The following is a 26,533-nucleotide window of genomic DNA, read 5'->3' on the forward strand; positions in this document are numbered from 1 at the left end:
TCTGGTTGTCAAGAGGTGCCTAATTGCTTAGGTTTGCTTTTTTTTTTTTTTTTTTAGACGGAGTCTCGCTCTGTCGCCCAGGCTGGGGTGCAGTGGCCGGATCTCAGCTCACTGCAAGCTCTGCCTCCCGGGTTCCCACCATTCTCCTGCCTCAGCCTCCCGAGTAGCTGGGACTACAGGCGCCCGCCACCTCGCCCGGCTAGTTTTTTGTAATTTTTAGTAGAGACGGGGTTTCACCATGTTAGCCAGGATGGTCTCGATCTCCTGACCTCGTGATCCGCCCGTCTTGGCCTCCCAAAGTGCTGGGATTACAGGCTTGAGCCACCGCGCCCGGCCGCTTAGGTTTGCTTTTTAAGAAATTTTCCCTTTCAGTGTGTCAATATTTTTGTTCCAGGTTTTTTTTTTTTCTTTCTTTCTTTTTTTTTTTTTAAATAAAGTTGGTAAGGCAGACTTTATTCAGGGGAGCCAATGGTGATAGCTGTGGGGACCACCACAACAGGATCTTGCAGTTGGGGAGAGAGATTGGATTCAACTTCTTGCTCCAGTGTTTTCAGTGGGGAAAGAAAAGATACTGAAAAACCTTGAGACATTTTAAAAATATCAGTCCATATGGAGCTATCAAAATATTAATTATACATGTAGGGAAAAAAATCAACAAAAGTTACACTGCATATATTTTAAAGTGTCTGTTTTAAGGGAAATACAGTTGGTAGAGAGTGACTATTTCATAAAAAGAAACAGTTCTCTGGGAGTTTGGAAACAAAGCTTGTCTAAAAGATACACACACACAAAATATTTTATAAAGTACTTAGGTAAAGCTTTGGAAAACCTGTCATCTGAAAATGATAAGCAATACTGCAGTGTTGCCAAAGGAAATAATTCCTTGTTTAAAGAAAGTATATCTTGGTTTTCGACTTGAGGATATTTTGCTTCGTGGCTTGTAAGTGAGTTCTTGTGTGACCTTTTCCTATAGTGCCATTTGTTGGCTGACCGCACTACAGCTAAGTATTCTTTGAGTGGATTAACTTTAAGTGTGGGAGAAAGAACTTGGCAGTGAGATTAAACTAAGCTACAGATTTAGCACTCATTAGGGAAATCAATTTCAAGGAACTCAATTCTGACTAATTTCTAATTTTGGAAATTACCTGGAGATCTACCATTCAATCAGTAAGGAAAGAATGGAATAATTATGCAGCCTTGTACCATGCAGAGGGTCTAAATAATCAAATTTAATTTAGTTTAAAAGTGTTGAATTGATGCCTTTTAAAAGATGGTTTATCTGCTGGATGCGGTGGCTCACTCTTGTAATCCCAGAACTTTGGGAGGTTGAGGTGGGAGGATTGCTTGAGTTTAGGAGTTCGAGACCAGCATGGGCAACATAGCACAACCCTATCTCTACAAAAAAAATACAAATATTAGCTAGATGTGGTGGTGTGTGCCTGTAGTCCCAGCTATTCGGGAGGCTGAGGTAGGAGGATTGCTTGAGCCTGGGAGGTTGAAGCTGCAGTGAGCCATGATCATGTCATTGCACTCACCCTGGGCAACAGAAGAGACCCTGTCTCAACATAAAATAATAAAATAAAATAAAATATAAAATAAAATTTGTCTCAGGATAGACAAATAGTAAATCGTGGAAAATGTTTGTGTGTTTTGATAATTTAGAATGGTGTCATGTTAAATGAGACTGTCAGTAACAATCCCCATTCATAATTTTTTCTAATCTGCTTTCTTTTTTGTATCTTTTTATATTGAGATAATTTTGTTTTTATTTATTTATTTTTGAGACAGAATATTGCTCTGTCACCTAGGCTGGAGTGCAGTGGCACTATCTTGGTTCACTGCAACCTCTGCCACCTGGGTTCAAGCGATTCTCATGCCTCAGCCATCTGAGTAGCTGGGATTACAGGCGTGCACCACCACACCTAGCTTATTTTTTGTATTTTTAGTAGAGATGGGCTTTATCATGTTGGCCACGCTGGTCTTGAGCTCCTGGCCTCAAGTTGATCCACCCACCTTGGCCTGCCAAAGTGTTGGGATTACAGACATGAGCCACCGCACCTGGCCCTGACTAATTTTTTTGTTTTAATTTTTGTGGAGATGGAGTCTTGCTGTGTTGGCCAGGCTGGCCTCAAACTCCTGGCCTCAAGTGATTCTCCTCCTTCAGCCTCCTAAAGTGCTGGCATTACAGGCGTGAGCCAACGTGCCCAGCCTCAATAATAGTTTTATTGAGATGTAATTCATACACTATACTATATACCTGTTTAAAATGTATAATTCAGTGTTTTTTAGTATCGTCATAGAGTTGTACAGCAATAATTGTCAGTAGTTTTAAAACATTTTCATCATCCCAAAAAGAAACCCTGTGTCCATTAGCAGTTAGTCTGCATTTCTACCTTCTCCAGTCCTTAGCAGTCACTTTCTGTCGATGGATTTGCCTATTCTAGACATGATGTATAAATGGAATCATATAATATGTGGTCCTTTGTGATTGGCTTCTTTTTTTTTTTTTTTTTTGAGACGGAGTTTCACTGTTTCCCATGGTGGAGTGTAGTGGCGCAGTCTCAGCTCACTGCAACCTCTGCCTCCTGGGTGCAAGCGATTTTCCTGCCTCAGCCTCCCGGGTAGCCGAGACTATAGGCACACACCACTACACCCTGCTAATTTTGTATTTTTTAGTAGAGATGGAGTTTCATCATGTTGACCAGGCTGGTCTTGAACTCCTGGCCTCATGTGATCTGCCCGCCTCGACCTCCCAAAGTGCTGGGATTACTGGTGTCATCCACTGCACCCATCCTGGCTTCTTCACTTAGCATAATGATTTCAAGATCATTTGGTAGCCTGCAGCATCAATCAGTTCTTCCTTCCTTTTTATTGCCATAATAGTGTATGGATATACCACTTTTTAAATCCATTTATCAGTTGATGGACAGTTGAGTTGTTTCCCCTTTTTGACTATTGTTAATAATGCTGCTGTGAGAATTCATCTATAATTTTTGTGTGGACTTAGGGTTTCATTTCTGTTTGAGAGGCCGAGGTGGGAAGATTTCTTGAGGCCAGGATTTTGAGGGTGCAGTCAGCTGTCATCACACCACTGTACTCCAGCCTGGGCAACAGAACAAGACCAAAATGTAATTTTTTTTTTTTTTTGAGACAGAGTCTTGCTCTGTCCCCCAGGCTGGAGTGCAGTGGCGCAATCTCAGCTCACTACAAACTCCACCTCCCGGGTTCATGCCATTCTCCTGCCTCAGCCTCCCGAGTAGCTGGGACCACAGGTGCCTGCCACCACGCCCGGCTGATTTTTTTGTATTTTTAGTAGAGACAGGGTTTCACCGTGTTAGCCAGGATGGTCTCGATCTCCTGACCTTGTGATCCGCCCATCTCGGCCTCCCAAAGTGTTGGGATTACAGGCGTGAGCCACTGTGCCCAGCCTGAAAAGGTAATTTCTTATATAAAGTACTGTATTAAAATATTAATTAAAATATTGAGAAAACCAACTGAAGCTGACTGAGCAGTGGCTCTAGGATGTGCATAGAGAGATACTGACAAAATAATGTAAAGAGTAAATATTTAGATATTAATATTTAAGGGCATTAATGCTATCATAGTTAATAACTTGTATTACAGTGTTCTTAGGTCAAAATTTATGCTCATACAAAGTTTCACTAATGAAATCATAACTTGGCTGGGTGCAGTGGCTCATGCTTGTAATCCCAGTACTTTGGGAGGCCAAGGCTGGTGGATCGCTTGAGCTCAGGAGTTTGAGACCAGCCTGGGCAACATGGTAAAACCTCATGATGTGGTTTGGCTCTGTGTCCCCACCCAAATCTCATCTTGAATTGTACTCTCATAATTCCCGTGTGTTGTGGGAGGGACTTGGTGGGAGATAATTGAGTCATGGGGACGGTTTCCCCCATACTGTTTTCACGGTAGTGAATAAGTCTCATAAGATCTGATGGTTTTATCAGGCGTTTCCACTTTTGCGTCTTCCTCATTCTGTCTTTGCCTGCTGCCATCCATGTAAGACAGGACTTGTTCTTCTTTGCCTTCCGCCATGATTGTTCCATGTGTCTCCAGCCACGTGGAACTGTAAGTCCAATTAAACCTCTTTCTTTTGTAAATTGCTGAATCTCGGGTATGTCTTTATCAGCAGCCTGAGAACGGACTAATACACCCCATCTCTTACAAAAGATCGCCAGGCGTGGTGACACACACCTGTGACCCCATTATTTGGGGGCTGAGGCAGGAGAATTGCTTGAGCCTGGGAATCAGAGGTTGCAGTGAACTGAGATTGCACCACTGCACTCTAGCTCTAGCCTGAGGGATAGAGTGAAGACTGTCTCCAAAAAAAAAAAAAAAGGCCGGGCGCGGTGGCTCAAGCCTGTAATCCCAGCACTTTGGGAGGCCGAGACGGGCGGATCACGAGGTCAGGAGATCGAGACCATCCTGGCGAACACGGTGAAACCCCGTCTCTACTAAAAAAATACAAAAAACTAGCCGGGCGAGGCGGCGGGCGCCTGTAGTCCCAGCTACTCGGGAGGCTGAGGCAGGAGAATGGCGTAAACCTGGGAGGCGGAGCTTGCAGTGAGCTGAGATCCGGCCACTGCACTCCAGCCCGGGTGACAGAGCCAGACTCCGTCTCCAAAGAAAAAAAAAAAAAAAAAAAAAAAAGAAGCAGAAGAAGAAAGAAAAAGAAAACAAACAAATCATAACTCTTTAACATTGATTCTCATCCAGGAACAATTTTGTATGGTTGGTACATTTGGTGGTGTCTTGAGACAATATTGATTGTAACCACTCAGGAAATGCTACTGGCAGCTATTGGGTTGAAGCTAGGGATGCTGCTAAACATCCTAAACATCCTACAAAGCATGGAACAGCCCCACACAGGCGATTATTGGACCCAAAGTATCAATAGTCATCCACACAAAAACTTGTACGTGAATGTTCAGAGCAGTACTATATGAATAGGCTATTCATACTATATGAGTAGAAACAACCCAAATGGCTATCAGCTAATGAATGGATAAATAAAATGTGGTATATCCATATCATGGGAATATTACTTGTCATAAAAAGGCATGAGTTACTGATACATGCTACAACATATGTAAAAAACATTATACTGAGTGAAAAAAGCTATTCACAAAAGACCACAAATTCTATGATAACATTTGTATGAAATGTCCAGGATGGGCAAATCTATAGAGACAGAAAGGTTAGTGGTTACCTAGAACTGGAGTGATTGGAAGAATGTAGGAGGTGACTGCTAAAGCATACGGGGTCTTTCTGGCACAATGGAAATGTTCCAAGATTAGATCACGGTTGTGGTTGCACAAATTTGTGAATATGCTAAAATCATTGAAGTGGACACTCAGTGGGTAAATTGCGTACTGTGTGAATTATGTCTTAATGAAGCCTTTAAAAGTACCCATCATGCCACGGTTTAGAAACCCACTTTGCCGGGCGCGGTGGCTCACGCCTGTAATCCCAGCACTTTGGGAGGCCGAGGCGGGCGGATCACAAGGTCAGGAGATCGAGACCACGGTGAAACCCCGTCTCTACTAAAAATACAAAAAATTAGCCGGGCGCGGTGGCGGGCGCCTGTAGTCCCAGCTACTCAGGAGGCTGAGGCAGGAGAATGGCGTGAACCCGGGAGGCGGAGCTTGCAGTGAGCCGAGATCCCGCCACTGCACTCCAGCCTGGGCGACAGAGCGAGACTCCGTCTCAAAAAAAAAAAAAAAAGAAACCCACTTTACACAGGTCAGCTGCACCATTGGTAGAATGATAGAAGGAGATTGGGGTGGAGATAAAGTTGTGGGAGAGTGTTCTGATGGGGCCCTTGAAGTTAAGGAAGTAAGAGAGATGGTCCAAGGAGAAGCAGAGGATCCATGTCAGGACCTTTAGGTGCATCAGTAGTTAAAAAGCAGGAAGAAGCAAAAGAAAATAAGAAAGCCAATTAAGACAAGTGGATGGGAGAACAAGGCAGGGTGTGTTTGGGAAGCAAAGAGATGATGTTTCAAGGAATCAGGTAGTCACCATCGTCTGTTACCGACAGGTAAGATGTGTTTTATTATAGTTTTTTAAACTGATAGAATTGCAAGGAGAATGATAGAATATTAAAGCATACATATGTATAAAGTCCTTGTGAAGTATTTTCTTCTGTCCTCTCTTTTTTTGAGTAATCAGTATTTCTTCCAACTATTGTCTATTTTTACCTGGCATTGTACCCTTTAAAAAGAAAGTAGATGCAGCACACGGTGACTAACACCTGAATCTCAGCACTTTGGGAGGCTGAGGCAGGAGGATGGCTTGAGCTTGGGAGTTCAAAGTTACCTTGAGCTATGATTGCACCACTGCACTCCAGCCTGGGCAACAGAGGAAGACCTTGTCTCTTAGAACAAAAACAAACAAAAAACAAAGTTAAGTTTTCTGATTTTTAAAAATTATTATTAATTTATACAAATAGGGTCTTTCTCTGTCACCAAAGCTGAGGTGTAGTGGCATGATCATGGCTCACTGCAGGCTTGACCTCTGAGTTCAAGTGATCCTCCTGCCTCAGCCTCCCGAGTAGCTAGAACCACAGGTACACATCACACCTGGCTAATTTTTAAATTTTTTTGTAGGGCAGGGTCCCACTATGTTGCCCAGCCTGTCCTCAAACTCTCCTGGGCTCAAGTGATCCTCCCGGTTTGGCATCCAAAAGTGCTAGGATTACAGGCATGAGCCACTGTGCTTGGCCTGGATTTATTTATTAAATTTTTTTTTTTTTTAAATTTCTTTCAACGCTGTTTCATAGTTTCCAGAGTAAAAGGTTATTAAATGTATTCTAAGTACTTTTTTTTTTTTTGAGACTGGTCTCACCCTGTTGCCCTGGCTGGAGTGTAGGGGTGTAATCATGGCTCACGGCAGCCTCGACCTCTTGGGCTCAAGCGATCCTCTCAACTTCAGCCTTCTGAGTAGCTGGGACTGTAGGCACGCTTCATGATGCTGATTTTTGTAGAGATGGGGTTTTGCTGTGTTGCTCAGACTTGTCAGTATTCTTTTATTACTCAATTGTAAATTGTTTTTTAATTTCATTTTCACACTGTACAGGGAAAAACACAAATGATTTTTGTATGTCGATCTTGTATCCTGTAATCTTGCTGAACTTGCTTATTAATGCTAATGAATTATATACATGATTATATTATCTGCAAACCATTATATTTGTTAAGGATTATTATATGTGGGTTTTCTATGTGCAGCAGGTGATTTATGAAAGTATCCACCTATCCAGACCCAGTGGTGCAAAGTCCACAGTTTCTGGGATTTGGTAGATGTTCACCCAGAGAGTAAATTCCTCTGCACTTTGTAGCCCCATGTTACCCTGAGACTCTTGAGACAATTCACTTGCTTCTCATTCTGTTTTAGATTGTTGTTGTGCAAAGAAAGTGTCCTAGTCCTGTGGTCCTCCGTCATACCATCTTCCCCGTTTGAAAGTGGGCGCTAGGGTCCGGGGCGATCTCGTCACCGCCTCCCTCTCGTAGCTCTTCTGGTAGAGTTGCACTCGCAGGCCAGGTGCCTTCTGCCTTGTTTCTGGCACGTGAGGCTTCTCTGCCAGGTCCTCTGTCTTTGCCTGATCCCCTCCTAATTGTACTTCAGCCTAGACCAGGTTGGCTTTCTTTTGCTGTGTTCTCCCCTTGCATGTTGTATATGATTTTTTTCCCGTTTGGCTCCCTTCTCGCTGTAATTTTTCATTCCTTTGATTATTTAAGTACAGTTAGCCCTCCACATTTGTGGGTCCCACATCCTTGGATTCAACTGAGGATCAAAAATATTCTAAATAAAAAATAACAATACAACAATTAAAAAAATGCAAATTTTAAAAACAGTGCAACAATGTACATAGCACTTACATAGTGTTGGGTATTATAATTAATCTAGAGGTGATTTAAGGTATATGGGATGTTTATAAGTTTCATGCAAATACGATGCCATTTTATAATAGAGACTGTGGATTTATATCAGAGCATCTGTGGATTTTGGTAACCACAGGAGGCTCTGGAACCAGTCCCCCTCTGGATATTGAGGGAGAACAGTGGTGTCTGTTTACCTACTGCACGAAGCTCCGTGAACGCATGGGCCATGCTTTTGCTCACTGCATTGTTAGACCCTAGCACAGATGCTCAGTAAATATTTATTATTATATATTTATTATTTAATTATTGAAGGAAACTGGTTCAGAAGTATTAGCTCAGTTTTTGGATGTTTGTTTACTATAAATATAGTTCGGCTAGTAGTTCACCTGGTGTCCATAAATGCTTAAGGGTTTTGGCAATCCTAATCATAAGTGACAATATCATTTTGTAACAAGAATGTTTGGCAGGTATGTGTGGTATGTTGGCTTCAGTGATATTTCTTTTTTTAGTTTGGTTACACTGCCTTTTATTGGTATTCTATTTTTGTGGATCTGATTTGGTTTTGGTAAACTTTTTTTTTTAAACTTAATCTCTTGGGGAAAGCTAACTGGATTATAGAGTAGTAATGGGATACAGAAGCTTTCACCTAAATTGGGTTTCCAGTAAAGCCAGCCTTTACTGTTTGGAGGCAAGGCTTGGGAAAACATTCAGGTAAGGTCACTCCTGTCTTTCAAAGGATTTGTGGTTGCTCGGACTGTGTGGGCTGTGAGACTGGGGTCGTTGGTTCTGTGCTGTGCCAGAAGGAGAAGTAGCAGTTTTTGTTGTTAGAAAATTTAATAGCGAAAGGGATTAAATATTTAAGAAAGAAAATGGGCTTGCTGTACCTCCTGAAACTTTGTTTTACTGATGAAGTAGGGTAAAAAATAGTATGGAAAGATGAAGGGAGTAAAGCATTTATTCCTTATGTGAAATGCCCATTTTTGCTACAAGATCTATCTGTATTGTAAAGTAATCATAAGAATAGGCAGAGGAAATTTTCAGATTGTCCATATTTGCTTGAGGATAATGTGTAGCTATTGTATGCCTCATTTAATTATTTTTTTTGAGTGTCATTCACGATCACAAAACGATACCCTTACTGAAAGTGTTAGTGGATAAACTTAATTGCATATTTAAGGACGTGTGTATTTCCAAAGATGATGTTTTCCCCCCTTCATGTTAAGATGTACGTATTTAATGATAATGCCGTTTGTCGTATGAGAACTTGAGACCGAAGATTTAGTAGGATTATCCAGTGACAGTCAGTACAGGGTGCGATTAAGCTGTCCTTCTGGCTCTCGTCCTGGTGTATGTTTGTCTCTGGCCATGCAGTTACAGAATAGGGCAGGTGGTACATTTATATATGCCTTTGATTTCTCAGAAGTTGGTGAGCTTTCCTAAGTGGAGAATTTTAGAGCTAGATAGGATTGTTGTGGGAGAGGGGGCAGGGAATGGAGAGTTGATTCTTCACTCTTCTGTGGTGCAGTCGAATTTATATGTAGCTGGAACTGATTTTCCGAGGGATTATGATGGCGTTGAGCTTAGAAGACTGGTTGGGTTTTAGCACTTCAGAATTGGATCCCTTGCCGGAACTCTTGCTACGAGGGAGTGGACTTGTATTTGGTACAGAGACTACCCCCCGCAAAAAAATCACTGTACTGAAGGTCCTGATTCTTTGATTTGGTGAGAACATGGGAAGGTAAAGTAAGATCAGATGTGTATGACAGATTTTTTTTTTAAGATAGAGGGTTAGCAAAAGACTGAAAGCAGCTCTGTTTGGCTTTCTTATTGATGGAATTGTGGTTTGTTTGGTTACAAATGAATCATTCTGATAAAAATATAAATTGCATGCATTCAGTATTTATTTTTGAAAAATATATAAAGCCATAGCCCAAGAAAATTCTTGAATTATACTCTCATTTGAACTTTGGTGAAATAATAGCTATTTAGTTCCAATCTTTTGTGACTTTTGTGTCTCATAAAATTTGATTAGCATATAATGAGAGACAGTTTAGTGAATAATCAGTTCATTGTCAAACTGTTCTTTTGTTGGTGACATATTTGTTGTAAAAGATAAAGAATGTAATGTCCAGATACTGTAAAATGCTAAAGTGGTGACTATAAATCAAACTTTTGAAAGTTTTAAAAGGAAACTATTGTTTTATTAAAATTATTTTTAAATGAAAGTATTGCTTTATTTAACCTAGAAATTATTTTTAAAATACTGCTTTAAGAATAGTAGTGCTAGATTTCCGAATTCTGGTGGAGTGGTTCTGTTTGTTTTTTAAGTTAAGCATCTAAGAATTATCTGGGGTGGAAATGGTATTTTTTGATTTCTTATAAGAATCATTAAGAATTATCTGGGGTTGAAATACTATTTTTTTATTTCTTATACATACAGATAGAAATAGTCATTTGAGAATACCTGATTAAAAATGAATTACCTTAATTCTTTATATTATTTTGAATGTAAAGATATGGTCCAGATTTGTATATGGTTATTCTGCCCACATTGTGATATGTTCTTCACTAGTTTTTTTTTTTTCAAATTGAAAAGTAATGCATGTACATGAATAATAACAATATTTTAGGTAACAGTAAACGTTATAGAATGCATAGTAAGCCTCCCTCCCACATAGAGCTGGCATAGTCTTTTATTCAGGGGCAGCAACTTCAGCAGTTTCACGGTACAATCTGATGACTAAAACATATTTCTTGTCAGAATAGCATTGTCTTTAAATATTTGTTCTGTATAAACATTTTAATGCTGTTCCATATAAATATTTATTATACTGTTCTTTTTGTTTTATGTTTATTTAAATGCTTTTGGGAATATTAATTTTTTTTAGTAGAGTGGGATATGATTTGTAGTTACAGGATTGTAATTGTGTCTTATAAAAAGTATAATACAGTACATGTGCATTTTTATTATGGTATATAATAGTGGTATTATTAGTGGTATTGCCAGGCTGGCTGATAGAAGGTGGTGAAGTCTGTGGTGTTGTAGATTAGTTCTTCAGTGGAAGGTAAGTGTAGCCTCTTTGCATGGAGCATTACAAGTGTGCATTCTTGTTAGAAGACAAACCTCATGCCAGAGATAAAAATCCTTTCCAGGTTTGGGACTGGAAAACAAAAGTAACACGGAGCTTTGTAATAATTATGGGGAAAAGTATTTTCTGATAGATATTAAATACTAACTCATAAATCTCCCATGCTCTTGGCCACATATAAGGAATTATAATCTTAAAAATATTCTGGTTACCAACATTTGAAGAAAATTGGCCACAGAATTGGGCACCAGGGACAGTGTGCTGAAAAACAGACCATGATTAGGAGAGGCTAGACCAAGATTTTAAAAAATCAGATTTCAGGGTTATTTTGAATCTGATGTTACATGAGCCATTGCAGTGAATTCCATTTTATATCTGGAAAAAGTCCTTTTTAAAACTCATGTCCATTTTCCCTTAATGTAAATAATTGATATCCAGAAGTATTAATAGAGTATATGCTTTCTATAATTTATAAAAAGGTAGAGGAGAGAATTATACGAGAATTTTGGTTTAGGTTTAATAGTTTCCTTTTGTAAGATTTCTTCCTGTATTTTCTTACTGATACTTCTGTAAGATTTATTGAATCTTTAGGTTATCATCTCCCTCTTACCAAAACACACAGTTACCCCCCTTGCTGTGTTATACCTGGAAGGCATAATTAGAATGTGAGAGATTCTCCTCATTTACTTGTAAAAGAGTTTTTCATATATCCAGAAGTAGCAAAATTTATGAATATGATTCCCTTCGTTTCTGCCACCTGTGTTCGTCCTCTGTACTTGAACTGTCTGCAGCTCTTGAAGGGAGGTTTGGGCTTTCATTCTCTTGCAGTTACAGTACCTGAAGTATTTGCCTTCTTACTCTCAGGGATCATACATCTGCTAACTACTAACATGGTAAATGGTCAGGTTTGAGGCCAACCATTTTGTTATGGTTATATGAACCCATTTATCTGTTTCATATTCTAACTAATTTAAAAATAAAATCATAACACCTTTTATAAGCATATGAAATATTACAAAATCATTACTTTCCTAGTTGAAAATGTTACATACGTATATTTCGTTTGTTAGATTTGGCGTATTGAAAATAAAGAGAAGTAAAACTAGGAAAGAGTAAGTGAAATGTATTTAAATTTTTATGAAGTATGAAGAATTGGCCAGGTGTGCTGGCTGATGTCTATAATCCTTGCACTTTGGGAGGATGAGCCAGGAGGATCGCTTGAGCTCAGGCGTTCAAGACCTCCCTGGGCAACATAGTGAGATGCTGTCTCATTTTTAAACACACACACACACACACACACACACACACAACACAAATAATTGATTGCCTTACTCAGAAGATTTATTTCATGTACTAAAGCCTTTGCCATCCCATTATTGCGGAAACTTTCAAAGATATACAGTAGTAGAGAGAATACCCAGCTTTAAACAGCCAGTCTTGTTTCATCTGTGCTCTGCCATCCCCAGACTATTTTGAAGCAAATCCTAGGTGTCCGATAAATCAGTATATTGTAGTATTGGTTGAAGAACACAGCATTGGCCTTAGACCACGATCGGTGCCTCGTAAGAAAATGGGCTCACTGTCTGTTGATAGCTCTTGGTGTTCACGGGCTGATTGTTTTCCCCTCTTTTTAAAATCAGGCTTCTTTCTTTTGGCTTTTTTGGCCTTCACCTCTTTCCCTGTACCTCCACAAGGGGGCAGATAAAGGAAGAGAGAAGGGAAGTTTAAATGAACCAGATTTGAGTTTCACTTTTGTTAACCAGTCGGATGGAGTTGCAGAGGATTTTGGGGGTGACTTTTCAGAAACAAGCAGTGACTTTTCTTCTTGAAACAACTCATAGTGGCCCCCTTGCTCTTCAGAGACCAAATAGAACTAGCTATTTTAAAGGGGGTTAACAAATAATCTTAAAAAAAAAAAAAAAAAAAAAAAGGTTTCCAGAGCATTATTACAGCCTTTAATTTTCTCTGTGAATAATAATTTTTCTGTAAAAATAACGATTTAGACTTTACTCAAAATTAGTATTTGAATTTCTATCTACTTTTTTCAGACGATAGCTCTGGGTGATTGTCATTAAGATTTCTCACTGAGTGATGTGAATGTTGCGTAGTCGAAGCATTTTAGCTGGACATTTGATTACCAATGGAAGGGGCATAACCACTCTTTTTTGTTTGTTTGTTTGTTTGTTTTGAGACAGAGCCTCTCCCTGTCACCCAGGCTGGAGTGCAGTGGTGTGGTCACGGCTCACTGCAACCTCCGCCTCCCATGTTCAAGTGATTCTCCTGCCTCAGCCTCCCAAGTAGCTGGGGTTACAGGTGCATGCCACCACGCCCAGCTGATTTTTGTATTTTCAGTAGAGATGGGTTTCACTGTGTTGGCCAGGCTGGTCTCGAACTCCTGACCTCAGGTGATCTGCCCGCCTCGGCCCTCCAAAGTGCGGAGATTACAAGCGTGAGCCACCATGACCGGCCAAGTTTTCTCATTTCTTAAAAGCCTCAGTTACTGTGGCGGTATCAATAAATAGTATTCATAAAAACCTACAAATATATATGATGGTTGCTTTATTTATGGTAAAACAGTATTCTGTTGGAAGCATGTTTGAAATTGAATGCCTGAACACCATATAAATTGCTTTTTAGTCTGTGGGAATTTTAAATAAGCATCTATGAAGTTTTCCGTTGGATTATTTCTTTGTCTTGATGTTTAGATACTATGACCTGTGGGAGTTGTTTTTCTTTGATGTTATAAGTGTTCACTCTTTTTGTTCTTTTGTTTTCCCAGTGAATATATTTCTTTTGGAAAAATGCTATTTTTCCAAGTAGACAATGTGAGACTCACATTTTGTATATGTGGTGTTAATTGTTGCAAGATATTGGGGGAAATGATGGGATAAACTTGCAGAAATTGATTCTTTTTGCATGAATTTTGGCGTATGCTTTGCAATAAGAATATTTCCTTCTGTGGCCACTATTAAATTCTCTGGTTCTCAAAGTTTCTGTATGCCTACAGCATGACACATAATTACAATGAAAGCATTACCTTACATTCCTGTAACATTCTTTTTTCCCCCAGGCACTTAATGCCTTTTATTCCTTAGCTTCATGCATGAATTATGTAGCATATGTGAAGAGGCTTAAACTGTTACCATTACAAATTCTTTCTAGATGGCTCCTGTTATATTTAGGATACACTTATACTTTAGACAAAGTAAGAATGTTATTGTTGTTGACCTTGACACCAAATAACTGGGCAGACATTATATAGCTATGTTTGAATCCTCGCAAAATGTGCTGTTGAAGCCAACAGAGTCCTGGCGGGAGACTCTTCTGGACAGCAGAGTTATGGAGCTTTTCTTCACAGTAAGTTGTAGTCTTCCTCTCTGGTAGCAAGAGCCATAGAAGAGAGGAAATGCCTTGGCGTGTTTCTTAAGTAAAACAAAACAGATTGCTTTTCTCCCCTAAAGTCTTATCTTCTCATCAATATAGCTGCTTAAATAGAAATTATTTTAAAAGTTTCTTGCTAATTTATAAAAATGTCACATAGTTATGAAGGGCTTAATATCCTAGAGCAGAAGTTCTCAAACTTTTAATTTTAGGACCCCTCTATACTCTTAAAAATTATTGAGAACTCCAAAGAACTTTTCTTTATATAGGCTATGTTTATCCTATTAAAAATTCAAACGAAACTTTACAAAATAATGTGTTAAAAAGTAACAATAAGAAACGATTACATATTAACATAAGTAACATTTTAATTAACTGTATTTTTGAAAACAAAGCAAGTTTAATGAGAAGAATAGCATTGTTTTGCATTTTTGTAAATCTATAATATCAGACTTAATCCACTTTTAACCTGTGTGACAGTGAGAATGGGAAATGCAGCTGCTGTCTTCATGTTATATGCAAATAGTTTTTACCTGTGTGACAGTGACAGTGGGAGATGCAGGTACTGTCTTCATAGGATTATGCAGTAGTTTCTTGTCTGTTTGTTTGTTTTTTTTGAGACGGAGTCTTGCTCTGTCGCCCAGGCTAGAGTGCAGTGGCGCAATCTCGGCTCACTGCAAGCTCCGCCTCCCGGGTTCACGCCATTCTCCTGCCTCAGCCTCCCGAGTAGCTGGGACTACAGGCGCCCGCCACTGTGCCCGGCTAATTTTTTCTATTTTTAGTAGAGACGGGGTTTCACCATGGTCTCGATCTCCTGACCTTGTGATCCGCCCGCCTCGGCCTCCCAAAGTGCTGGGATTACAGGCGTGAGCCACCGCGCCCGGCCAGTAGTTTCTTGTCACAGGCAACCTGACAGGCTTTTAAAAAGCTTCAGGGATCCCTGGACCACAGTTTGAGAACTGCTATTCTGGAGTGTAGGTTTTATACTTCTTATATTTATGAGCCATTAGTGAAGTTGGTATTATTGAATAACAGTTTATCTCATGTATAACTTTAGACAGTCCTCTTTATTATTGGCTAAATACCAAGATGTAAGCAGTATGTTCCCACATTGACCAATGTGTATCCTAATAGAGCAGTCAAAAGCTGGACAAACAATTTGTGTGTGTGCATTTATGTGTTGGATGCTAATTTGCAGTTATAGGTTGAATATACAAGTAAGTTAGATATAATGATATGGACAGAAGCCCAAGTAAAAACCAATTAAAAGTAGAAAAGCTATTTTGCTTAATCCCAATTGTTAATTTTAGTTTCTTTTCATTTGTTTTAAAAATATAGATGAGCCCTTCAACTGCCTTTTTCTGATTGAACCATTTAAAATAAAGTAGTTACGTGGTATGTATTTTAAGATATCTAGAGCAAGGTTATCTATCCATGGGTATATATAAAAGATATTTTCTATAGAAATATTCATACTGAGCATTAAATCACCTTGTGGTTTCTTTTTAAAATCAGACAAATGATGGCTGAAACCACTGTCAAGATCAAAGGGATAATTGTAACTAAATTTTGAAATTCCGTGGCCTGCTTCATCTGACAGGAATTGTTTTGATACGAATCCAAGTCCAAGTCTTTGTATTATGCACTTGACTGAAAGTCAATTCCACTCCAGCAGTTTTTGAAAAGGTGAAAAACTCGCTGGCAGTACTGGAAACAGCTCTACCAAATCTGAACAGCTGTCTAGACAAACCAGACAGCTGCTCCTGTCAGCTGTGAACAACCACATGCAAATAACTTTTGAATTTGAAAGTTAACCCTTTTTTGCTTTATTTGAACAATTTTTGGGTTTGTAGCTATTTTCACTTAAGCAGTTTATGAACAAGTTTGTTACTTGTTTTAAAAATGAGAATGGCTAATCTTTTTATTTAATTCTGGTTAAATTTAATTTTAGTTATATGAATTTATTGCCTAATTTAAAGTACTTTTCCACTGGATATCACTTGTGCTAGATTTGGATAACCATCAGTATACTGTTGCATAAGAGCAAGACTTTAAATATGTTAATCTTAAGACTTTAAATATGTTGGAATACTTTGGGTTGCATTCTGCCCTACTGAAGTTTACAAACTTCTTGATTTTTTTTCCTTCCATAAGGTCTTGGGAAAAAAAACCCACTTTCATTGTGTTTTCTTCCTACCTTTTTGACCAGAGTCGTCTTGATCTTGCTTATAGTCTCTTCCTTCTTTGCTCGTCCCATAAATATTGGCATTCCTATCTTAATTCTCAACGTTGCTGACTCTGTACACTTTCCTGTGGCTCTGTTTGACACGTAGGACTTCAGGCATTGGTTCCCAGATGACTCCTCCATCTATATTCAGCACAGCCTGCTCCAGAGTTTCAGAGCCTTATAATCCAAGTGCTTACTGGATGTTTTAATTTGGATGGCCCACAGACATCTCAGATTTAACATGTTCCAGTAGAATTCGTCATCTTCCTTACTTGCTTCTCCTTCCTTGTATTCCTTTGTTTGATGCATAGCCTTGCCGTTCACCTCACTGGGCGTCCTGCTGGTCTTTGCTTTCCCTTATCCCTCTGTCCTCTTCCCATATTCAGGTGGTGATTCAGCTTTCCGTTTTGTAATATAGTTTATAGTGAAATACATGTTCAGATATGGAGGAACTCTTTTGTAATGATGATATTGGAAGAAAGGCAAGAATTTATATTGTATAAAAATTAAGCATTTATTAATAGTTTTATGTGGTTTATATTTCAGGTAACATAAATTAAGTTTGAACAGCACACACTGTCTCGAAAGACAGTTATTATTTATTTTAACTTTTTAGTTATTTCATTGTGGGTATTCTTTCTTTTGATTGCTCGCTTCGAGACCTTAATGAACATTTAAGATTGTGAGGTGGATTTTTTTTTGTTTGTTTTTTTGAGGCAGAGTCTTGCTCTGTCGCCCAGGCTGGAGTGCAGTGGCGTGATCTTGGCTCACTGCAAGCTCCACCTCCTGGGATCACGCCATTCTCCTGCCTCAGCTTCCCAAGTAGCTGGGACTGTAGGCTCCCACCACCACACCCGGCTAATTTTTTTTTTTTTTAATTTTTGTATTTTTTATTAGAGATGGGGTTTCAACTTGTTAGCCAGGATGATCTCGATCTCCTGACCTTGTGATCCGCCTGTCTCAGCCTCCCAAAGTGCTGGGATTACAGGCGTGAGCCACCACACCCAGTCCAGATGGATTCTTGTTGTCCCAGATTACATTGTGTCTGTTGACAGAATATCTCCCTGGATAGCATGCTTAAATGCTGATTAGCTTCTAAGGCATCGTGATAAAAATTTAATTACAGATTTCAGATAAAGAATTTATAAGAGTGAGTTGTGTTCAGAAGTTTGTGAACTAGACAGTGTGCATATATGAATTTGTCTGTTGTACTTGGAATTTACTATATAAAACTTAAAATACATTAGAATATAGTTTGAAAAATATTTGTATTCTAGACCAAGAATTTGCAGACATTTTTTGTATAGGGCCAGATAGTAAACACTTTAGGCTCTGCAGGTCATATGTTCATATTCAACACTGCCATTGTAGTACAGAAGCAGCCGTAAATGATATATAAATAAGCATGGTAGTGTTCCAGTAAAGCTTTTTAATGGTCATTAAAATGAATTTTGGCTGGGCGTGATGGCTCACGCCTGTAATCCCAGCATTTTGGGAGGCCAAGGTGGGCAGATCACCTGAGGTCAGGAGTTTGAGACCAGCCTGGCCAACTTGGTGAAACCCCGTCTCTACTAAAAATACAAAAATTAGCCAGGCATGGTGGCAGGCGCCTGTAATCCCAGCTACTCAGGAGACTGAGACAGGAGAATCGCTTGAACCGGGGAGGCGGAGGTTGCAGAGAGCCAAGATTGCACCATTGCATTCCGTCCAGCCTGGGCAACAAGTGAAACTCTGTTTCAGGAAAAACAAAAAAAAAAAGAATTCTGTATAATTTCCACAGGTCACAAAATCACAAAATATTATTTTTGTTGGTTTTCCCCCAACCATACAAAAATGGAGGAAAAAAACCCAACAACAACCATTCTTAGCTCACAGCCATATAAAAACAGGCGTGGGCCAAATTTGGCTTATGGACTGTGGTTTGTTCTAGTCCAAAGAGTATAGCGTATTTTAAGCATGTCAGTAGATCGGTTAGCTTTGTAATGTTAGAGATTATTTAGTATTTTAAATTTCATTACTAGAACCTTAAGTTCAGGGATTAGGGATTAATGGTCTCAGTGAACAAGGATTTACTGAGTTTTCATTGTGGCTCAGCATATACCAGTGAGTACTTAAATGTTCTGACCGCAAGTAATTGAGAAACTGCCTAGTCAAAGTGAATATAACCGAAAACTATGAGTTCGGTGTCACACATTTACAAAAGAGAGAGAACTTTGTGTGGGAAAGAAAAGGGCTAGAGTAGTTAAGTACCTCGGCAAGTACAAAATGGTACATCCAACAGTAAGTGTTGGATGGATTAAGATTAATAATGATCATATTTCTTCACTGAATTTTCCTTGGCTCTATTATGAAATCTTTAACATCTGAGAATATTAATACTATAAAACTAGGGAGCAGTATTTCAAGAGCATTTCCTTCGTGCAGAACTATTCCAGGTGTTTCATGTCCGTATTGTATCATTGAAATAAAATTTAGGTGAGCTTTAAATGGATTTAAGTATAATTTACATTTTGTATTCAAAATCTTTTAGCATTTATTAATAGCAATGATGTAGGTTAAACTGAGATTCAAACAAATTGTAAGTGAACTGAGAATTAATAAAAGAGTGTGCTTATTATATTTCGGTTGAATGAATGCGTGAATGTGTAGGGATTCAATGGTATATTGCTTTTCTAAGTGTGCAACTGTTTACTTCCACTAAAGCAGCATCTATATACTCTTGATTGAACTTGTCTGCTAACTTTAGCAAGAAGCTGTAGCTAGGCATAGTTAGCATAATACAGATGACTGTCGTCGTTGCTGTTTTTAGAAGAAGCAGTGTGTCTGACTGGCTGGCATCTGTTTCTCTCTTTGTCATAACATGCTGGAGACGGATCAATTTTCAAAATGTAGGTAGCCCTCAGTTAAAAATCAATTGATATGTTTAAAATAATGGCCCATAAAGTGAACTGAGGGACAACTTTCTAAATTTAGTTTAATTCAGGAATTAATTTTCTGGAAATAACCAGCTACAGTGAATTTTTCTGTTACCTCATTCGGCATGGTAGACACGTGACCCTTACAAAGGAAGAATTTATATTTATGGATTAGTAATTCTTTCTAACAGGTACATCGAAAAATCAGAGAAGATTCAGATATGGCACAAGATTCTCTGCAGTGCCTTGCCCAGTTAGCTTCTCTTCATGGACCCATCTTCCCTGATGAAGGATCACAAGTTGATTATCTTGCACACTTCATTGAGGGATTACTGAATACTATCAATGGGTAGGTATACTTGCCCTTTGCAGCTGAAAAAGGAACTCTATGTTTTGTGTGTAACAGTAGAAGAAAAAAAAGAACTAGTTATTTTTCGCCGTTATATTTTGAAGTAAAGTCATATGGGTAATTTGTAATTAATAAAGACATACCTTTTAAAATGAATCAGTAACGATATTTGCTTGTTTGGAAATGAGCTATTATATTAATAATTTTTCTTTTACTGCCATGTAATAATACTCATTCCTTGGTTTTAGAATTGAAATAGAAGATTCTGAAGCTGTGGGCATCTCCAGCATTATCAGCAACCTGATAACCGTGTTCCCACGAAATGTTCTAACCGCCATTCCAAATGAGCTTTTCTCCTCCTTCGTTAACTGCCTCACACACCTCACTTGTTCTTTCGGGCGAAGTGCTGCACTGGAAGAAGTGGTGAGTGACTATTCTAAAGTAAATTGTGTCAGGTTTTCACAAAGACATTTGTGGTGCCTTTGGAACATTTCTCATGGAAAGTAATTATTTTGAGTGCTAGCTATTAAAATGACCATTTTGTTTAGGTGTGCAAATTATTTGGGAAACATGACCTTTAAAAATTTGTGGATGAAAATAGTTTTGTTGGTGATAGTAACTGGTCTTAAGCGTTTAATTTTGAGATACTTTAGTACCCAAATATAGGAGACGGAATGAAATGAGCTGTGGTTTGTTCAACACAATTTTTCACATAAAAATTACGTTGAAAGCTCATTCTAACAGCAAAAACATTGTTTACAGGGTGCTACTGTGGTGTGGTGTAGTTATGTGTAATTTTATTTTTTTTTTTGAGAATTTTTTACTTTGGACTTATTTGGCAATTACGTAAACATAGTTTGGTTCAAATCATTGTAACCTTGCTTGTTTTCATTAGACTGTGCGCTCTAATTTTTTGGATGGTAATGCTTTAATAGTGTATCCTGGTAGAATTTAATTTACATTGAAATTAAGACCGATAATACTAAAGATGTTTTTTGGTATAAATTTTCAAATGTGTGTTTTCCATATTTTATATTTAAATTTAGAAAACATCTACTAAAACCCCTTGGCAACACAGCTGCTTTTGTAACGGTTACTGTGAGTAGCTATATTAATCATGGAAAAAACTGATTTCATTCCACAAAGTAGTGATTACATTGTTGAAACTAATCTTTCTTTTTATGAATCAAAATGTGAATCTTTTTGAAAAGCTGTAAAAGGAATGTAGATATTTTGTTAGAATTTCATGTTAAATTGTAAGTTGGTTTGGTTAGATTCTGCCAATGTGTATGTGAGTTTTTTGTATCCCTTCAGAGGTGTTCAGTGAATAGGGAACTCGAGATGATTATGTTTATGTAATCGGGCACTTTCATGATTTGATGAGGAAAGGATCCAGGTCAGACAAGTGTTTATGTGGTGGAGAAAATGTAGTAACAGAAGGGTAGAAGTTTAAAGGCATGATAGGTAGATTTGAATGTTTCAGAGGGATAATTTATGTTCTAAACTTAAAAATCCAGGGTAATTTTGAGTATTTACGCTTTACTCACACCTCTTTCAGATGATCACAGATTCTGAACTAGTCAGGTTTTATTTAACATGAATTCCTTGCACTTTCCCTCTCCCCCTTAGTTTATTTTCTCTTCTAAACCAGGTGGATTAAAGAGCATGTTGAGCCTGTATTTAGAAACTAAGCTACCTTTTAGTTTCTGCTTGTGAGTTAAGCGTGTTCCTAAACATTTTAAAGAATTGCTGGAAGATATATGGCATCCTTGATTTGCAAATTTTAAGTACAGAATTTATTTATTTTGAGGTCACTGACATCTTGACAATTTTTCCTTCAAGATTTGACATAGGAGTGTTGGAATATAGAAAGCCTACATGCATTTGCAGAGAAGTATATGTGTATTGTGCTTATTTCACAGCAGGCATGCTCTAGTGATGAACCTGACGGGTTTCATTCAAGAAAAGTATTATTTATTTTCATTTATTTTACTCAATTTTTAATTGAGCTGTTTATGATATTTAAAAATTATTTTTAAAAATAATCGGTCACCTATTGAAAAGGACAGAGGGATAAGTTTTGCATTAGTCATAGAAACCAGGTTGGGGATGTGTGGTGAAGTTGAGGGCTAACGGGGTGGCCCATGCATGATGACTTTATTGAAGAGTAAACCTCCTAAATGTCATCTCAGCCTCAAGCGGTTTCCGTTGTATCTTGTGTATGCTGGGAGTAGAGGACCAGGGGAGTGTACAGCTGATACCAGAAATAGAGAAACAAATCCAGCCAAACCAAATTGGACCTCTGGGACAGAAACCGTTTCATCTTTTGTTTTCTTGGGCACCCAGTGATTGTAGTAATAGGATGTAATACATAGTTGTCCTGAGATGGAAAAGTATGTAAAGACATGATCTTTTTTTTTTTTTTTTTTTTTTTTTTTTTGAGATGGAGTCTCGCTGTGTCGCCCAGGCTGGAGTGCAATGGCATGGTCTTGGCTCACTGCAACCTCCACCTCCCAGGTTCAAGCGATTCTTCTGCGTCAGCCTCCCGAGTAGCTGGGATTACAGGCGCCCGCCTCCACACCTGGCTAATTTTTGTATTTTTAGTAGAGACGGAGTTTCACCATGTTGGCCAGGCTGGTCTTGAGCTCCTAACCTTGCGGTCCACCCACCTCAGCCTCCCAAAGTGCTGGGATTACAGGTGTGAGCCACCGCACCTGGCCAAGACATGATCTTTTAAGTAAAATTTGGTAAATTGAGGCATATTAAAGAAATGAGTTCGGGAGTTAGCATGGGATGGAAAGATGTGAACTTTGAGGGAGACCGTACAGCTATGGGCCAAACAATCATGAAGGGTGAGAGCTCAGGCTGCGTCACTTGTTTTGAGCATGTTTCCTCATTGGTGAAGTCAGGGTACGAATTCCTTCCACTGCTTTATGACATGGATTAACTGCATGAAAAGTACCTGTATAGGCCGGGCTCGGTGGCTCACACCTGTCATCCCAGCACCTTGGGAGGCTGAGGCAGGCCGATTGCCTGAGGTCAGGAGTTCGAGACCAGCCTGCCAAACATGGCAAAACCCCTTCTCTACTAAAAGTACAAAAAATTAGCCAGGCATGGTGGCGGGCGCCTGTAATCCCAGGTACTCGGGAGGCTGAAGCAGGAGAATCACTTGAACCCGAGAGGCGGACGTTGCAGTGAGCCAAGATCATGCCACTGCACTCCAGCCTGGGCAACAAGAGCGAAATTCCGTCTCAAAAAAAAACACGGGGGCGGGGGGGGACCTGCATAGTGTGCAATAATTTATTACAGGCAATAACATGTAGAATAATAATTTTAAAAATGAACCTTTAAAATAATAGCTTTTATTGAAAGCTTGTGTGCACTCTTACCACATAAGAACAACTGTTGGGTTTTGTTTGGTGCGAACCAAATATATTTCTAATTTTTAGAAATTATTTTTAAAATGGTTTTTATAATCTTAATTTTGTGAAATCCTGAAAGTTTTTTTCCAGTAGGCAAACAGGTTTCACACATAAGACTTTGTGTTACTGTGAGAATACTTTCTTCAGAGATGTGTTTGTTTAGGAATATATACAGATTATCATCTTTTTAAATAGGAATTCGTGTCTTTGATGGTGATTATGTTGTGTAGCGAGGGAAAAAGAGTATCTTCACAGGGAGAAACATTCTTGATACTAATGTGTGTTTTTGAAACCCATGTCATGAAGCCACCTTGCTTGGTGTCTTTAGCATGTGAGTGAAGAGACATGTTTATGAGTACCCTGACTTGTGGTTAACGAGAGTCTGTGTTCACAGAGAGCAGTTCCAGTGTTCAGCCAGGTTTCTCTGTGGCTGCAGGTTTCTTGATAATACTTTAGGCTTCTTGGAGGCAAGAATTTTTTCATTATACCCAGAAATCAAATTATTATCTATTGCTGAACCGAAGAGGTGAGAATGAATGTGAAAATGAAAAAGTATTGCCTTAAAGATTAAAATCCTGCTGGGTGCAGTGGCTCACGCTTGTACCTTGGGAAGCTGAGGCAGGCAGATCACCTGAGGTCAGGTGAGGAGACCAGCCTGGCCAACATGGGACATAGTGCGAAGTCTGGCCTCTACTAAAATACAAAAAATTAGCCAGGCGTGGTGGCGGGTGCCTGTAATCCTAGCTACTGAGGAGGCTGAGGCAGGAGAACTACTTGAATCCGGGAGGCAGAGGTTGCAGTGAGCTGAGATCATGCCACTGTACTCCAGCCTGGGTAACAGAGCAAGGCTTTGTCTCAAAAAAAAAAAAAAAAATTAAAATTCTATCAATAATTGTTCATATTAATATACCAACTATTTTATAAAAGATTTATAATAGTACATGCATTTGAATTGGTTCAGTGAAATTCATGGAGAATATGACTTGAACTCTATACTCTAGTTTGTTTCTTGGTTTCTTTTATAATTAACCATTTTGAGTTCAGCCAAGTAGGTGAAGCCGTGCAGTATGTTGCTACACGAGTGGAGCAGCCTTCATAGCATTGAGGTATTTTGTATATGCATTTTGATGTGTGTGTTGTGTATAAGGGCGATGGTGATAAATAACAATTTATAAAGGAAGAACCTTACATCTAGTTTTAGTATATTTGTAGCCTAATCTCAAGATTAGCAGGACAAGGTAGTCATGACAAAGGTACTTGATAAAGTTTTTAGGAGGTTTATTATAGAATGTAATGCAATAAAATAAATTTGCAATTTGTTGAGTGAGTGAGTGTATTTAGAGGTCAGCATTCTTGATTCAGAATCTAATTTCTCTGGCTTGTTGGGTAATTACTTTGTAGCGAGGTGATGTGACAAAAAGGAAGCCATAAATTGTAGCCAAATTACAGATTGAGAAGTGGGGAGCATACATTTCAGGATATCTCAGTAATAAGAGGGAAAACAATACTTGTTCTCTGGGACGGTGCGTCAGTGCAGTGTAACTGTGTCGTCTGCCTTGCACCTTCACCCATGAAAGGATGGGTTGTTTGAAGATCCTTGCCAGTCTCCCCGCCAAACGGTTCTTGTAGCTATAAAAGAATAAATCGATGATACTGGAGAGAGCAAGCTGGCTGTCCAGCGCCTCCCACCCATCAAGCACGTTCATTTCCTCTGCTCAAAAGATAGAAGAAGAAATGAAATGAAATCCATGAGTATTTTTTAAACCTTGCACATTAAAAGTATACTTTTTAGAAATAATAATAGTTTTAGCTCTACCAGGACATTTGGAAGAAAACTAGTTACTCTTTTACCTTAAATACAGATTCTTATTAAAAGAAGTGTTTTAAGGATTACTTTTACGTTTTAATTCTAATTGGAAGATAATATTACCATGCAATATTTCATGACTTGTATGAGTCAGCTCTGATTGTTTAAATCTGCTTTACCAATCCTAGTACGGAACCAGTGTTAAGTTTCACAGAATTCTTGCTCCTTAGAGTGCAGTGGATTTAGAATAAAGCTTACTTACTGTCATAACTATTGTTCCATATCGTATCCCTTATATTGCTTGTTATGCTAGTGTTAGAAACATAACTAGATCCAATGGACCTGGGGTTCAGAAATGAATACTAGAGTGAGGTAGAAAAAAAGGGATTTCTAAAGCATTTTCATAGTATGTGGAAAAAATTTTTTTAAAAAAGCAAAAGAAAGAAGGGATTGCCCTTTTACCCATGTAAGCCGAGTGAGTCCCCGAGCGGCAGCTGCTGTTCAGCTTTGCTAAGTCTGTATTGAAGCACTTACCGTGTGCCGGGAACAGTGTCTTAACGTGTGTGCATTCCTTACGTCGAGAATTTGGAAACTCCTGTGCATTTTCAAAAGGGAGAAAGTCTATTAATCCAGTAGTGCAGCATTTAAAGTCTTTTTCTGTAAATTACAGCTTGGACTCTTAGTGTTTTTGTAGGGGTAGTGTTGTTTTGTTTTTGTTTTTTTAAGTGATGTGTCTATAGGATTTTTCTAACAGCTGCAATACTTGTCTACTAAATCAATTTCTCTTGGGGGTTCCAGAAACCAGGAATACCGTCAGCTGCATAGGCACTCTGAAGTTAAATTAATTCTGTATTTTAAGGACTAGCTAGAAAAAAAAAATAAAAATAACTAGATAAGGATTTAATTTATTTTTTCATTCGACATTCAAAGGCTTCTCAATTCTTACATTTTTAAGTGGAGAGGTCATGAAGTTTTATTTGTGACATTTCTGTCACTATATTGTTGCCATATTTGCCTTAAATGATACTTCGCTAGGAAACAATCTACATACCAATAGCAGGTGAATAACAGCATAAACTAATAGTATAGCTCTTTCAGTCTTTAATCTTTCCTATGTCCTTCCTAATGTTTTACACTGTGCAGCACAAATACTGTTTGTGGTTCATCATTGGACGTGGGGGTTGTGCCGATGCCTATAAAATTTGAAGTTATTGTGAAATGTTTCTTATAAAGTACTAGTTTTATGTTATAAACATATAAAGAATAATGAACAATTATGTATCAACCACACAGATTAAGAAATAGTGTAGTATATTGATGGAGCCTTTTTCTGTTGTTTTTAACCTGTGTTTTTTCCCTCCCCTGTTATTGCATGCAGGTGCTTGTTGCATTACTTATTTCTGCCAAGTGAATCTAGAAGCAGACGCTGCTGGTGAACTTCCCAG

The 26,533-nt window shown here is 38.6% G+C and overlaps 1 protein-coding gene across 8 annotated transcripts in view; it reads left to right on the forward strand.

The window, feature by feature from the left end:
- XPO4 (exportin 4) overlaps positions 1-26,533 on the forward strand; it is a 109,744-nt gene that overhangs the window by 47,516 nt on the left and 35,695 nt on the right. For all 8 annotated transcript variants that reach the window (XR_639490.4, XM_009191570.4, XM_021929453.2 and 5 more), the window contains 3 exons: positions 14,232-14,344; positions 19,702-19,859; positions 20,108-20,282. Coding sequence is in view for 7 of the 8 variants with exons in the window: in XM_009191570.4 (XP_009189834.1) it covers positions 14,232-14,344; positions 19,702-19,859; positions 20,108-20,282 (446 nt within the window). In the remaining variant the exon portion in view is untranslated. The remainder of the gene's footprint in view (positions 1-14,231; positions 14,345-19,701; positions 19,860-20,107; positions 20,283-26,533) is intronic.

Source organism: Papio anubis, chromosome 15 (genome assembly GCF_008728515.1).
Source record: "Papio anubis isolate 15944 chromosome 15, Panubis1.0, whole genome shotgun sequence".
NCBI lineage: Eukaryota > Metazoa > Chordata > Mammalia > Primates > Cercopithecidae > Papio > Papio anubis.